The sequence below is a fragment of the Channa argus genome, chromosome 22 (genome assembly GCF_033026475.1).
Source record: "Channa argus isolate prfri chromosome 22, Channa argus male v1.0, whole genome shotgun sequence".
Lineage (NCBI taxonomy): Eukaryota > Metazoa > Chordata > Actinopteri > Anabantiformes > Channidae > Channa > Channa argus.
In genome coordinates this window covers 3,806,210-3,820,806 of record NC_090218.1, presented here as the reverse complement: position 1 = coordinate 3,820,806, position 14,597 = coordinate 3,806,210, and the positions used below count along the sequence as shown (strand labels likewise).

The window sequence follows — 14,597 nt, the reverse complement described above, 5'->3', positions numbered from 1 at the left end:
ATAATTTAAAATGCAAGTGGGGAAATAAAGGAACATTCATGTCAGCCTCAAACTTGTAGTGGGACGATATTTTCGTATTATTGAAAAGGACAACAAACATGTCGGCTGCAAATGCACCAATGCTGCCATTTACATCAAAATTTAAATCCACAAACATGCCGAATGTGGCCTTCCTGTGTGGAGTTTGCATGCTCTCCCCGTAGACTCAAGCCCCCGTGATCCTAAAGACTATAAATGTTTAAGAATAATTGATGGATGGATGAACTTGATGCTGTTGATAACATGAACGTGCCACACGCACCTCACAAACCAAAAATGATTAACTAAATAACGACGTAAAATGCATTATGATTTAGTTTGGGGTTTGACAAAATGTAACTTGTACTAGTCTGCTTGTTAGAGACTGGGGTGTAATATACAGTACACTCTGAATGAATGTGTGTGTAAAAAGTATTACATTTTAGATTTGAAAACGATAAAATATAACACCTTCACTTACAGATTATTCACTAGTAAACAGCCAAAATATTGTCTAAAATATTGTTTGTTATGTGGTGTGTAGACAAATAACACTGTACCACAAAACATCTACAAAGGCATAACTTTGTTTCCAAATCTTCATCAGCTCCCTTAAAGTCTGAAGCATTTTAAAGTGGACTTTAGCCCATGACAGGCATTCTGACTTTTATGGTATGGTCATTAACTGTGGAAGTGTCAACAGAACACTGTGTCCATGCTGGCAAATTACTGTTAATTCCCCTTAACTGTGTGGTCAGCCCATATGGTGTGCATGAGAGCCAGAGGGACTGCATCCATGTGTGTCGTAAACTGTGTATGACGTGTGCACATGCTGAAGGAGTGGAGAGTCTCTGTGTATCTGTGTAAATGAAAGGTTTTATTGAATTAGAGTTACATAATTCCACATTATATTGACCCACATAGGTCGCCAGTATTTTTCAATTAGTTCTGTTTATTCGTAAGACATTTCCAACTGATGAACGAACAGCTTGTGTCCTTAGAACCAAGATTTTGTACACTTTTTGTACAGTACAGTTCTCACCTCCCCCGGTAAACCTTCCCAGGAGAGTATTGGTTATCAAATCTTGAATTTCATTTTTATTGTTCAGAATTTGGTACAGTGACTCTGACGATAGCATGGTACATGCTATTTTACTGTTTTGAGTTAGCACTTGCAAATTACTTGTTAAATAATTATATAGTTATGGTTCAATATTTTTACAGCACTGTGTTAATGTTAGGGATTATGATGGACTTGTAATGCAAACCACAAGCTTTCCCCAGCCTTCATCACAGGGCTTCTGTGCTTCAACTTTACCACAGACAGAAGTATGGACATTTAGGTTAAGGCCTTGTTGTTCTGACACAAGCACAACAAAAATCAATCAATTGCAAGAGCCTTGCATGTAGGGATAGATCCTACTGACTGTGTGGCAAAGTCTGCCATGACATTTGCTCTGAAAACTCTGATAACTTTAGCTCCCAAACTTATCTGCCAAAGCTCCAGAAACCAATGTTATGTCTCACACACACATAACACAATGTTTTACTTAAGTGCTAACAATCTCAAAGAGCTAACTCAGAGGGAAACGAAATATATGATGTGACCACAGTCAGTATTTACTTTTGGGATATGACATGTGGGAATATTTTGCTAAATGAATACTGTAGCATATTACCAGTTACTGTTATTACCATTTAACTTAATTCTGAAAATTATTCTTCAGGCAATCAATTGTCTCAAGGTTCAGAAAAATAGACTTCAAAAGACTTCAAGCCTTGTGGAAAAGGTAAACCTGCATCACTGATCTCTCTCCGGCTTCTTCCTTAAAGTAGTGAGGCAAGATTGAGCCAAGCAGGGAAGCGTGAGGGGTCTTGGCACATGTTAGACTATTGTATGCATCCAACAGCCACTTTGTCTGTTAATTCAACAACTTGTGTTAGTTTGGTGCCCTGGGAACAACAATTCTACTATTTATAGTGGGTGGTGGAGTTGTACTGGACGGCATTATATTAAGAGATGGCTCTAATGTTTTGGCCTCCAGATTTATTTCGAATAGGGTGGCCAAACATTAGAACCATCTCTTCAGTCAATCTCAACTCCACCACCCACTACGACTTCAATAAACACAATAATAAACACACAGGATTAACACCTTTCTGATAATTTCATTTTAAAACTGAGAAATTAAAACTTTGTACAGATCAAATTTATTGCAGAGGCGCAGTAATGTATTACAATAGATTATAGAGTTGTACCAATAAGACGCCAGTGAGTGTACACAAACCTAATGACCAGTGTACACAGATCCCTCTAGTGGACACAGTGTGAAACATGCATCTCTGTCAGACGGCCATCTCCATGGGTCAGAGGGGTTTCTGACTTAATCCAACCTGACCCCCATTTACTAATTTACCCTGAAAATTCACAGGCAAAGCAGTGCACACCCACTGACCTCTCCTTGCTATTTATAACACGTACATCCATCTGTGGAAATAACATCTTTTTAACGTTTAATGCATTACTCAGTGAATGACCAGGCATTACATAGTCTACAGCTTCTTTAACCTTTTTGTCATAATAACAGCTTTCAAAAGGTGATAATGTCAAAAGTTGTGTATGTGACATGTTGTACTGCCCCGAGGTGTCGCTAAACGTCTTCTGTAGATTTCTGTTGGATAATGTTGCATCAAACAGTCACTGGACTAGCTGAGTAGTGAACAAAGGAATCATGTATAGTTTTGCTAATGGCCTCAATGGCCTCTTCCTTGAGTGTCTGACTAACCACATGGACAGCTGGACAGTGGGTTAAGAAATAAAGACAAGATGCAGTGTAAGTTAACATTGACTTTTAATCATTTGTAGACTCTGAGATGACATAGATGTAAAGTTATTCCTGGAAGACATTTTGTTGTTGCCTTAGCTGCTTTGGTATACCTCAGCTTTCCAGATTACTGTTATGTTCTCTGTACAAAAATAAAATATTCTTTGACATAAAATGTCTCCTTTCTATTAGCAGAGTTCGACACATTAATGCCTTGTTAAATGACATATACAGTACAGTATACACTTTTAATTACTGGCATCATATTAAATAGAATAAATTATATCTTGCAGTCAACAGCTGCATGTGCACCATGCGCCTGTAATACTTTTCCAGTGTCAGTTCAGTTTCATCCTGAAGCACAAATACTTCTACATATCCACCCCTTTTCTTTAAAAATGTTTTACCGTCAAGATCAAGGGGCGCCTATTTCTCAGCAACATGTCTTTGTGTGGCATATTCACAATCTGTCACGGCAGGACCCTTCCCACTAGAGGGGCTCTCTCCTCACAGGCCATGTTTGAGTCCATTTTTAGGCTCCGTTTAGCACAGCTTATCAGTCCTCCACAGGGTCTAAAGCCGGCAGGTCTGATATTTGCTGTGTGTGGAATTGACCAGCTCATAGAAGAGGACGTAGGCATTGCTGCTTCGAACCTGGCTGGAGGACATTGGGTTCACCCTGCACAGAACACACAATACATGTTACAATAACAACACTGACCATCACAGAACAACATTTCCTAGTAAACAAATGTTTGCAGGTAGAGTTATTGTTTATATGTATGCCTCTTTAACTAAATATGGTCACAGCAATGTACTTAAAAATATTTAAACCGCACAGCAGGCACCTCCAGCCAGAGGCACGTAACTCAGTGTCCGTACACACATTCATTTAGCCAGTCTGCACATTTTATTTGCAAATAAGTTGACACGCCTTGATACAGCTATAATGAGGTCATTTTCATGACAGCAGGTAGATACAGTACAGCATCACTAGACTACACAGCTTTCTGCCAATCTGATAAAATGATATGAGATGTAATGTGATGATGTGAGAGTTGATACCTGGAGTCGTTGTAGCTGTACCACTCCCCCAGTGTTTGATTCCTACAATAAGCCGTGTAATGGCCTCCCAATGCATTTCCAGAGTGGTTGGATACTGCGTACAGGTTATACACAGCTCGCTCTGCAGGATGAAATAATACGATGAATCAGAACTAGTGCAGTCAGTACACTGGATTTAGATGGCCCTGGAAAGCACGTGAACAGTCCTCATCTTATGTACATACTCACCACTGCTTTCTGATGCAAACTCCCGCAGATCCAGATCTTTAAGAGGGAAGTTTACATAAGTAGAGAGTTTGCTGGCTCGGATGTTTGAGTCTGAGAAACGCTTCAGGTCTGAGCGGAATATTGAGTCAAGGAACAGAAATATATCAAAATATAATATGATTACATTTACTATCTACTTGTATAATAATGTGATCCATTGTAAATAAATGAAAATAAAGACTTTATATTTTGTAGAGAGTATTTACTAATAGTCCTTTCATGTAAAAATACTGGATGCAGCTTATTTTTTAAAACTGGACACTGGCTCATCAAAATCACCAATCGCTAGCTTAGTGTATACTAATATGCTAGAGGGGAGACCACTGTCGCTCAAATATATCTGCATGCTTTAATGTCAGCAAAAGGATACGAAGTACAAGAATCCGAGGAAACTTCTGGATGCTGAATTTTTTGGTGCATTTTCTTCTGGCTTTGCATTTGTTGCATGTCTGTGAGAGAGTTACAAAGAGGCAGTGAGCAATGTAAAATTTATAAAGCATCTTTACAAACACATGTGAAATGGGCTGTTGTTTATAAACCGCTTCTTACTGGTCTCTCTTCTCCATCCAACACATCTTCTTTTGTAAAGAGTCTCAAACAGTCTTTAAGAGTCACTTCGCCTAAGTTCTTCTATATAGAGACAGAGACATAATTAATAAAAAAGCTAATTACACATGGTTATATGTAATTTAACACATTTGCCTTATGAGAAAAAGCTTGCTTGTGTGCACTGACCTGTACAATAGGCACTGACAGATCCCAGAATGGATCAAACACAGTGGAGCGAAAACCACAGACGGTGCATGTCAGAGAGCTTTTCAGCTGTCCGACAAATAGGTCTAAAGTCAGACACAAGAGATATAGAATTTATTATTTAAGATACCCATAAATTTAGGAAAATTCAAGGTAAAGCCAATACGCTGATATAATCACAATTACCTACCTACTACTTTGCTGTCCTCTCTCTCCAAGTACATATTCCACATGTGTTTGCCTTTTTCATCATCCCTGTGAACAAAATCATTTGGGTTTCAGATGTGTGTAAGGTGAAGTGGATGAATGGCCATGAATCTAAAAAAACATCACTGCAGCTGTTTTGGCAGTGATCAGGAAGCAAAGAGTAACTTATTGATTAAAGAGGTGAGAGATGGCTGGTGTGCAGACTTACGAAAGGTGATCAAAGTCCTCGGCAGAAATCTTAGGCCGGACTGTCACTCTGTTCACCTCATTATGCAGACCATCCAGTAAGAAACGCAGGAATTCCTGGGCGTCCTGCTGACTGCAGAGAGACAGACGGTAAATTTGTTACTTTATGGTCATTATTTCAAGTTCATTTCATCTTACTCGCATTTAACTTAAAGCAAGTGAGTTTCAATGGGAAGTGATACAGGCAGGAGGAGACAGGACTTACTTGCAGCCCACAAATTTGGGAGCGTATCTCTGAATCTGGCTCCTAAAATCTGAGGGACTGATGGCCTCATTCACAGATGTCCACAGGCTTTGAGTCAGTCTAGCAAACTCTGAAATAAAGGAAAGCAAAACCAGAATGCAAATAAGATCGTAATCAATCATTAATATTAATTATTGACATCATTGTTATTGACATTAAATTGGTTCATTAGGAAAAATTCAAAAACATTAAAAAAAAAAATTTACAGATAAAATTATAACACAGACGGGATCGTCTCTTAACTATACTATTACAAGCATTACAATTTAGCATAATCATTCTTAGTGAAAGGTTTAGATTTCTTGATTAAGCAATTTCTATAGATTGATTTGTGGTGAAAACCACGCTGAAACATGTTTGTGTTACCATGAAAATAAATATTGAAATCCTTAAATATGATAACCAGGCAGATTTTTATGGCAAAGTAACATAAGAGTCATTCAAAAATCTCACCCTAACGGTAACACTTTACTTTGGGGTTTGAATATCACTGGAGACAGTGTCCATTTCCACATTCACAGTGAGGGCATAAGATGACCCCACATTTCCTTTTGTGTTTAGTTTGCTTTGTCTCAAGTAGTTTAAATAACTAAACAAAACTGGAAAGGACACAACTGAGTTCACTTTTTGTACAAAAATCGCTGTAAATACAATTCGCAAGGGTCTCTTGTTGCAGACATTAGGACGATACTGTTTGTATGATAGAATCCAACATTGGACTTAACCTGTGTAAATATGCAGTAAACGTACAAACTCTAAAAGGCTGATATAGTCCCTTTAGTTTCTGGCAAGCACATACCCCCTGATGATTTGAATTTTATGGTGGTCAGGTGTCAATACCGGAAACATGTAATGCTGCCCATCATCAACAGATCGACACAACACCATGTTAAAACCACCTGGCTGTTGTAATGCTGTGGCTGACCAGTGTATTCAATTTCTATTTAAACGATGTAATGGAGTGTTGTGTAACCCGATGAAGTTTAGTGGGTTTAGTTACACATCTGGTCTGAGTGGAGTTTTATAATGTTGATCTAGTTCATCTCTCTTTTATGAAGCATGAGTCAGTAATCAGGTCAGATTACTGTAAGCCCTCAGATGTTTATCAGCATGTCAGTGTGCACATCAATAGATGTACAGTATGTAGTGTAAACCTGGAGAGTTTAAAGTACGTATAAACTAAAAATATACTATAACCTACTTCTAGGCCATAAAATACTTCTCGTTATGCTGCTAATGTGTTGTTTAGTGGCTTGGAGCCTTGTCCTACCTTCCATGAGAGCAGCATCAGTCCTGCAATTGTCGTTCAGTTCTGTGCGATGGACGTTTCTCAGGCAGTAATCTCTCAGCTCTGGAGTGTTACTCAGACATTGTAAGATGGAGTTCATGAAACACTGGAAATCACAGAGCAAAACAACACAATAAATCATTAAATGAAAATCTGGACTCAGCAGGTCCAAGTGTAGAGTGATGTACTTTAGTGTATATCAGACCATAGATTAAGGCACTTACTGTGTTTCCCAGGTTCCTCAGTCCCACTAGTCCCTGAGGACTCTTGTTCTATTGAAACAAAATGACAAGGGATTCTAGTTTATAGTTAATTGTGCTAGCAAACTGTAGTCTTAAGTGGATTTTTCTTCTCCGTTAACTTTGTTAAAAAATAAACACAAATTTGGAGCCATTTTTGACCACTTCAATGAGCATTCATTGATATTATGAAAACATCTATCTATCTATCTATCTATCTATATGACTAAAAATCGGTTAATGATAATACTTTATTTATTCATTTTTAAATCAGGATCACATCTTCCACAAGTTTTGCTTGAAGTTTACTGCCCTATTGCAGTGTATAAATTAATGAGCTGCAGCTATTTATTATACCCTGGTCGTGGTGCAGTTCCTGAACATTCCAACAGAGCAGTCTTTACATTGTGTGATGAAACCACCACACGACTGCAGCCTTGTAACATTCCTTGAGTGCGAATAATCCTCGAAGGACTGTGTGGCATTTGTTCAGTCAGTGCATATGATGGTCACATTGCTGGCAGTACTGGAGCACTGTGCTGTTGATATCAGCTATGACATGCTTTTATCAAACACCACAGTGTGTCCTAACATTTCCGCAGTAGCAACACCTAAGCATGTGATGCAGAGTGCAGAGAAACGCTTTACTGAGAATCTGCAGATGAAAACCTGGTCGTGTTTTCGTGAAGTTTTCACATCACTGCCCAAGTCAAGGATCAACTACTTCAGTTTCTGACATGTGTGGTGCCACTGGTGATGTGGCGTTAATCATCTGTAGACTCAGCTTGGTGCAGGGTTCTGAACGCCGCCCCACAGCTACTGATTATTATGTTTTAAACCCCTCTACTGATGTATGCTGTTATGAAAAAGAACACTTTTTAATTTTGTCTTGACCAAGTTAAATCTCCAGATTTGATCTGCAAATGATCACTGGGCTGTTTTAACATAGGCCAAACTATTATTTGATGGTTTAGACATAGCAAATAGTTTGTGTTTTTTGGAGATGATGGCAGCAAAAAAGCTAAACTAGACAACAAATGTGTTGTCCAGTTACTGTGCAATTATATATACTGTACATTGTGTAATGATAAACCAAACCAAAAAAAAGAAGATGAAGTTAATCTAGATGGTTTAATGGAATCTAGTCTTAGTTTACAGCTTAAACAAAGCCCTTAAACCATGTAAAAATATAATATACTATAAACACTGTTTTGTTATTGAACAAATAGCAACAGTGTTTAAAAACTACCCACACATCTATACATGTGCATGTAAGTACATGCACATGTATAGATGCACATGTAAGTATGTGTAGCTAGTCTCTAGGCATTAACAGGGGACATTTTGACCTATGACCTGTAACTGTGTAACATGATGACTTGGAGCAAGTCAGCACTGACATGCACCCTAGTCTCTGTGGACGGACGAGGAGGTTCATGCGGAAGTGACAGGCTCAAAGATGCAACACGCGTGTCGGAATCATGAGGAACTGAGCAGTGACGTCAGCCACCTGTCAGTCACAGTAATATGCTGTAGTTCACAATTTTACTTTGAGTTTTATTGTCCTTTTAGTATTTTGCTGTTGAAATATAAAGCATTTATCTGCAGAAAGGGAAAAGTTTTTCCTTTTAACTGCGGCACTTTTTGTTGTCTTGGCAAATTTGTTACACGACACGGTGTTACAGTGGTTACACCTGGAGATATGGGCCGTGACTTGGGGCACAGAGCTATGCAGAAAGAGTTAACAATGTGCTTACACATCACCTAAGGTATTTTAAATAAATACGAACAGGTTAGCACATCCATCAAGTTTTCCAGTAGAGACATGTAGTGCCTCGTGAAATTTGTCATGTTGTTCCCAAAGCTTTTCAACTCTGAAAATAGCATAGTTAGAATACAAGCCATTAACAGTCCGCTTGGCTAAATGTAATATTCCCTGTTTGTTGCCTTTATTCTCTGCAGTATTTGAAGGTGACCATATGGTACAAGTCCCAATCAGCTGCACTCGTCCAGTGAATACCGACCAGCGGGGCTCAGCACACTCAGCAGGCAAGCTACTTGTGATTTAAAAGGCCCGTCCAAAAACTAAAGAATTACTGCGTCCTGCTAATCTTTGTTCTCTGAAGGAGAATACTCTTCATTGGTTGGGGAAGTAAGAGGAAAAAGCTGAGAACACAATGTCCTAAACCAGCTATTCGTACCTGGTCAAGGCCATGTAACATGTGATAAGAGGCTATGCACATGGTGCCAGCTATACCACTCCCCTGGAAACGGTATAAACAAACTCTCTGCTCTGTAACAGCAAGGCTGCGAAATATCCAACATACCAAACTCAAGCAGTGTCACTGAGAGAAAAAAAATAATCAGGAATAAACTCATGGAGCTTAATTTAATGATTTATTGTTTCTTGCTATATCAAAAGAAAACTACCTGATATCATAATCGCCTGATGATGGCGCAAGATGAGAAATTCATGAAAATGTCTGTACCACCTGTGATTTAATTCACTCAGTAGTTGTGGAGATGTCTTAGTCCAGGCCAAAGTTGGGGACCAACAAATCAGTTCCCATCTTTAAAGTTTTAGTCTACATTGATAAAGCCTTGTCCTCACAGTATAAAAAGACTGAGCTGGGCATGTGTCCAGTTTAAACACAGCCCTTAGTGTTGGCCAGAACACAGATCATTTTTGGAAACCAGTAAACAGACCTGCGAGAATCAGAAAAGACAAGGGCACCAAGTGTAGTGTTTGACCCCAGGCCAATCCACTCACACTGACGTGAACTCCTCCAGCCCACATGACTCAAGTAGTATGTTCAGGCTGTGGGCAGTTGCGTGCTAACGAAATATGGAGATAATAAGTTGACAGCCTGGACACTCCTTATCAGCAGCATTCTTTCCTATTACACAACACACGTTACACTTGGATGGTGTCTGATGCAGGCACCTTCAGTTTTAACTCTTTATGCACTCTGCTCCTGCCTGCTGTTTTTGCAGCCTTCTCCAAGAGGTGCATGGACTTGGACAAAGGCAGCCAGAGAGGGTGGGCAGCTACTGTTTGGTAGCTCTGCTCAACCAGCCATGATGTTTAATTTGACCCTTAATCCAATATTTCTTCAATCAATTATATATAATGCTGCAGGTTGTAGAGGCCCTTAAAGCGTTTCCCTTTGTTCCTAATGGTTGATAAAGGTCAGAGGTTCAGATCTGAATCCCATAAAAAAGTCTATACGTCTTTCCATATAGTTAGAAAGTTGATATTTAACAATTTCTCATTATCATCCCAAAGAGTTTTAATGTAAATATAGTAGGTGACACTAAAAGAACTTGTTGTTTCTACTGGATTACCATGACATGTCTATCCATAGAAATGAGTATAAATCTTTTACCATTGTCAGCTTTAGGAATGAGCATAACACTAACACTTGCTAAATAAAACTACAGAGTGTTGATGCGCCTCATCAAGAGCCAAGGCAGCTAAAGACAGCTCTTTATTTACAAAGTTAGGAGGATGCTTTGAGTGTAGGGGTCGAGGACTCACCTTGGCCTGGTTGATGATCAGTCCCATGAACGTGGAGACCAACACGGACCGGGACAGAGAATGACTCTTGCGCCGCAGGTCGGACTTGTCCATGGGGACAGCGGTCGGTTGCTCCGGCACTGTCACCGTGTATGAGTGTCGCAGAGACGGCATGTTAGCGCTACTGACTGTTGTCCGGCACCAGGATGCTTCTCCCTACGCGGCTGGACGCGGTGAGCTGAAGTCGAATGAACGTGAAAATGAAAAGGAGCCGTCTTCCGTCGTCTTGCTGCAGCTTGTCTTGTCTCCGCTGCCTTGCACCTGCACACAGCTTTACTGCTGGGAGGAGTACAGGTGTCCTCCCACTCTGAGAACACTGGTGCTGCCTTCAGGTGCTGTTGGAAACATCACCACTTTTGCTTGCTCTGCTCACTAACAAGACTGTGAACAAGCAATGACTGGGGAATTCAAATCCATCATAACTTATGTTATGAAAGCACAAAGATAGCATTAAATAACACACTATTACAATTAAAAGCCCAGCAGTGTTAAGTAAAAAAAAATAAAAATACTATGAGCAAACCATCCTTTAGTGACCCTTTAGTCTTACAGTAATATTTTGACATAACATTATCAAAATGTTAACAGAAAAGCATCAGTGTGCATGATGTATAATTGATTTAGGCCACATGTATAAAAATAGAAATACTTCAACGTTTAACCAAAGTATTGCGCTGAGCAGCTTCACCAAGTTGAACAATACATTTTATGAGCGCTATTTACCAGTGGTTTTAAAGTAATTATACTGTAAAAGTTTTAAATATGTCTGCAGTAAAAACTTTTGGTGAGATCCTTTACAATTTCATCTTTAAAACTAGATACATTCTGTTATGAATATATTTCAGCGTCTTGAACAATATCCCAGAAGTAAGAAAGCCCTGTGGTTTAGTGTTAAGGGCAAAAGTGCAGAGCTTGAGTTTACTCTCCTCTTCAGTCAGCATATCAGTATTGATAATGCAGCACTTTAGCTGACGAAACATGTGGACATAATGACGCATTTTAAAGATATTAGTCTATGCAGAAACATCATTTTAACAAATGGAAAAACACACACTCTTTCTAAATCTTACTGTTCGTAGTTTTTCATTCATAATTTCTTGACAAGATGGTGAGGAGAACAAAATTCTGCTGTTTTGTTGTCTGCTGGTTCACTTATTCTGTAGCCGTTAATGCAATGGAGTTTGGTGATTAGAAAACTATGCAAAGGCAAAAAAAATTCAGATTTATAATCAGTTTTATTACACCTTCCAAAAGTCCTCAGCAGACAGACATGCTGACCTTACGCTTAATCTTTAGACTCTGGCTTGACATAGAAAAAGCTCTGGACCTGATAAGAATCTTGATTGCTGCGTTGTAAACCTGTACAAATCCTTCAACTTTACACATCCTCTTTAACCTTTTGGCTGTGACAGAGGGAGAATCTTCAGTGACCAAAGTCCAGTTCAGAAATATTCAGCAAACCATACTTAGCTAACAAATCAGGTGCTGATTTTGTGTACTGCATTGCAAATGGCAATGGGATGAAATTATGCTTTACTACACATAATAAGTCAGTTTAAGTGATTACAGCTAAAGCTCTAGCTGGAGTGAACAGCTGTGATTTTCCTTGTGTGCAAGCGAAGATTTTCGCCTGATTCTGGTGCCAAAAGAAAGAACAGCATTCGACAACAATATTAGAATCTATAATCAGGAGATCATGAATATTAGCATCAATTTACATGGAACAGCTACATTAATTCACACCCGGACACCACACGATGGAAACAATTAACGTTCATTAGGTACGTAATTGAGGGAACACCTTAGAATGTACTCATAAGGTGGAACATCAACTTTAGGAATCACTCTCAAAACTCACAATTAACTACCCACATAGCAAGAAGAGGAATTTGACCTGCTGACTTTGTCACATTCCAGTCATAGCAGATTTAATGTGTGGGTTTACCAGGACAGAAGTAAGGTCAGATTCCATCTTTATCATGTCAGGCACAACTTAGTTAGGATCAGTTGCACTGATGTCGGGTAAAGACATACTTTAATGACTGTTTTAGGTGTTTCACAAAATCTGGATATTGATATGGAGTCTGATAAGACATACTAAAGACAAGTTAGAAATGCAGATCAAAAAGATCAATAAATTCTGTTGCTATTGTTAAATAACTATAAAAGGAGTGTAAAACCAATATAAAGTTGCAAACTTTCCTTTTAGACATATTGGACCATAAAACAATTATAGTTCCAGCTGTCTGGACATGCCCGACATTTATAAATGGCTGAGTTTAATTGTAAAGGAAGAGGAAGTAAAAAAGAAAAAAGTGAGGGAACTGAATAAAGGAGCAGGAGAAATCTAAAGCTTTATATTTCTAATTCTAGATATTGGTGGGTCACTGTTCAACTGGTAACTAGAGTAAATGCCATCCAGTATACAAATGTTATCACACTGAGGTCAAGTGAAGGGTTTACTGTTAACTTAGCATGTTAGCATGCTAAAGTATGGCTGGGACCATTTCACTGCTGCAGGCACTTGGTCATATACCAAGTCATCAATGCATGCCGTTCTGTTGCTAAAAGCTATTTCCTCAAGAAGTAAATACATAAATGTAATTAAATAAGCTAAAAATGGTACAATAAAGATCATCAAAATTAGTAGAGGTCATCCTCTGGTATGAAATTTTATAACTAACCACCTAAAAATTGCTTTGATTATTTTAAACTGCTTTGTGGAGAACAAATCAACTCTGCATGTTATTTTTCTAGAGGGGCTAAAAAACGATTTTAATTTATTCATTTAGTGTTCCCAAACTGACATTTTCCCATGTGAAACATGAAAAATATATTGTCTCTGTGGATTAGGAGGGATATAATTAAGATAACAGCCATGTACTTTGTGTGAGTTATCGTTGATAAAAACCTCTGAATGCTTTGTTACGTAACAAGACAGAGCACATGCATGCAATAAAAGGTAATTATCACACCGGCATATTAAAGGTGTGAGCTTAGATTTCTTAGCAGTACGAGATAAAATTAGGGCGAAAGCTTTCTCCTAATAATTACAATAATTACAACTTCTCACACAGACCTACAACAAAGCCAGTCCTGTCATTTAAACGTCTGCAAGCATGCACTTCCACTTGGTCTCTCCGCCCCAGGGAGAGGCGTACATCCCTGCACGTCAGCAAGGGAACACCTTGAACAGTACTCATGAGTCAACATAGGGGAATCCTTTTCTATAAACTTCATGGCAACCTAAACATTACAGTGACTCACTTACTAAAATACTTTTACAAGGAGAGGGTATTATGCAGAAACACCAGCAACATGATGAAATAAGACCAGATGCAATGATCTAAGAAGTAGAGTCAGTTTCAACTCTGACTGTAACTTCTATAAACTTTGCTACTGGATACTGTTTTCAACTGGACTGTAAGTGACCAATTAGAGGATGAATGGCTTATGAAGAAAATATACACATGTGTTTTGTTGTTTAAAGAATATTTTATAAAGACAGCACATGGATGGATTGCTGAATGGGCCGACTTGGTTTCAGAAGTCATGGGCCCATGGGCCACATCATATTTCTTTTCAAGCGTAAGGGTAAAACATTTAAAATGAGGGGGATGCATAACAATGAAAAAATTATGAACAATGACCTGAAACTATCCAAAAGAGGACACTAAGCAAACTAAAGACCTAACACGTAACCTAACACAAAACGCTTCCACACAAAACACACAGAAATAGACACTGAATGGCTAAACAACAGTTATCAAATGCAAAAACGCAACATGACAACAAAACAAAAATGACTCAAAACCTCAAAATAAAATTTTTGAAATGATTACAAACATACGAAAATGACCTAAATGAG

The 14,597-nt window shown here is 38.6% G+C and overlaps 1 protein-coding gene across 1 annotated transcript; it reads right to left on the bottom strand.

Annotated features, from left to right (window-relative positions):
* Positions 1-2,853: 2,853 nt before the first annotated feature.
* LOC137108037 (ubiquitin carboxyl-terminal hydrolase 2-like) lies at positions 2,854-11,068 on the bottom strand. The gene is made up of 12 exons (XM_067492309.1): positions 10,691-11,068; positions 7,138-7,185; positions 6,896-7,019; positions 5,587-5,695; positions 5,344-5,454; positions 5,119-5,183; positions 4,911-5,014; positions 4,725-4,805; positions 4,546-4,624; positions 4,137-4,244; positions 3,909-4,029; positions 2,854-3,522 (listed from the first exon to the last, which is right to left on the bottom strand). The coding sequence occupies exons 1-12, from the start codon at positions 10,841-10,843 to the stop codon at positions 3,417-3,419; spliced, it is 1,209 nt and encodes a 402-aa protein (XP_067348410.1). The 5' UTR covers positions 10,844-11,068; the 3' UTR covers positions 2,854-3,416.
* Between the last annotated feature and the right edge of the window lie 3,529 nt (positions 11,069-14,597).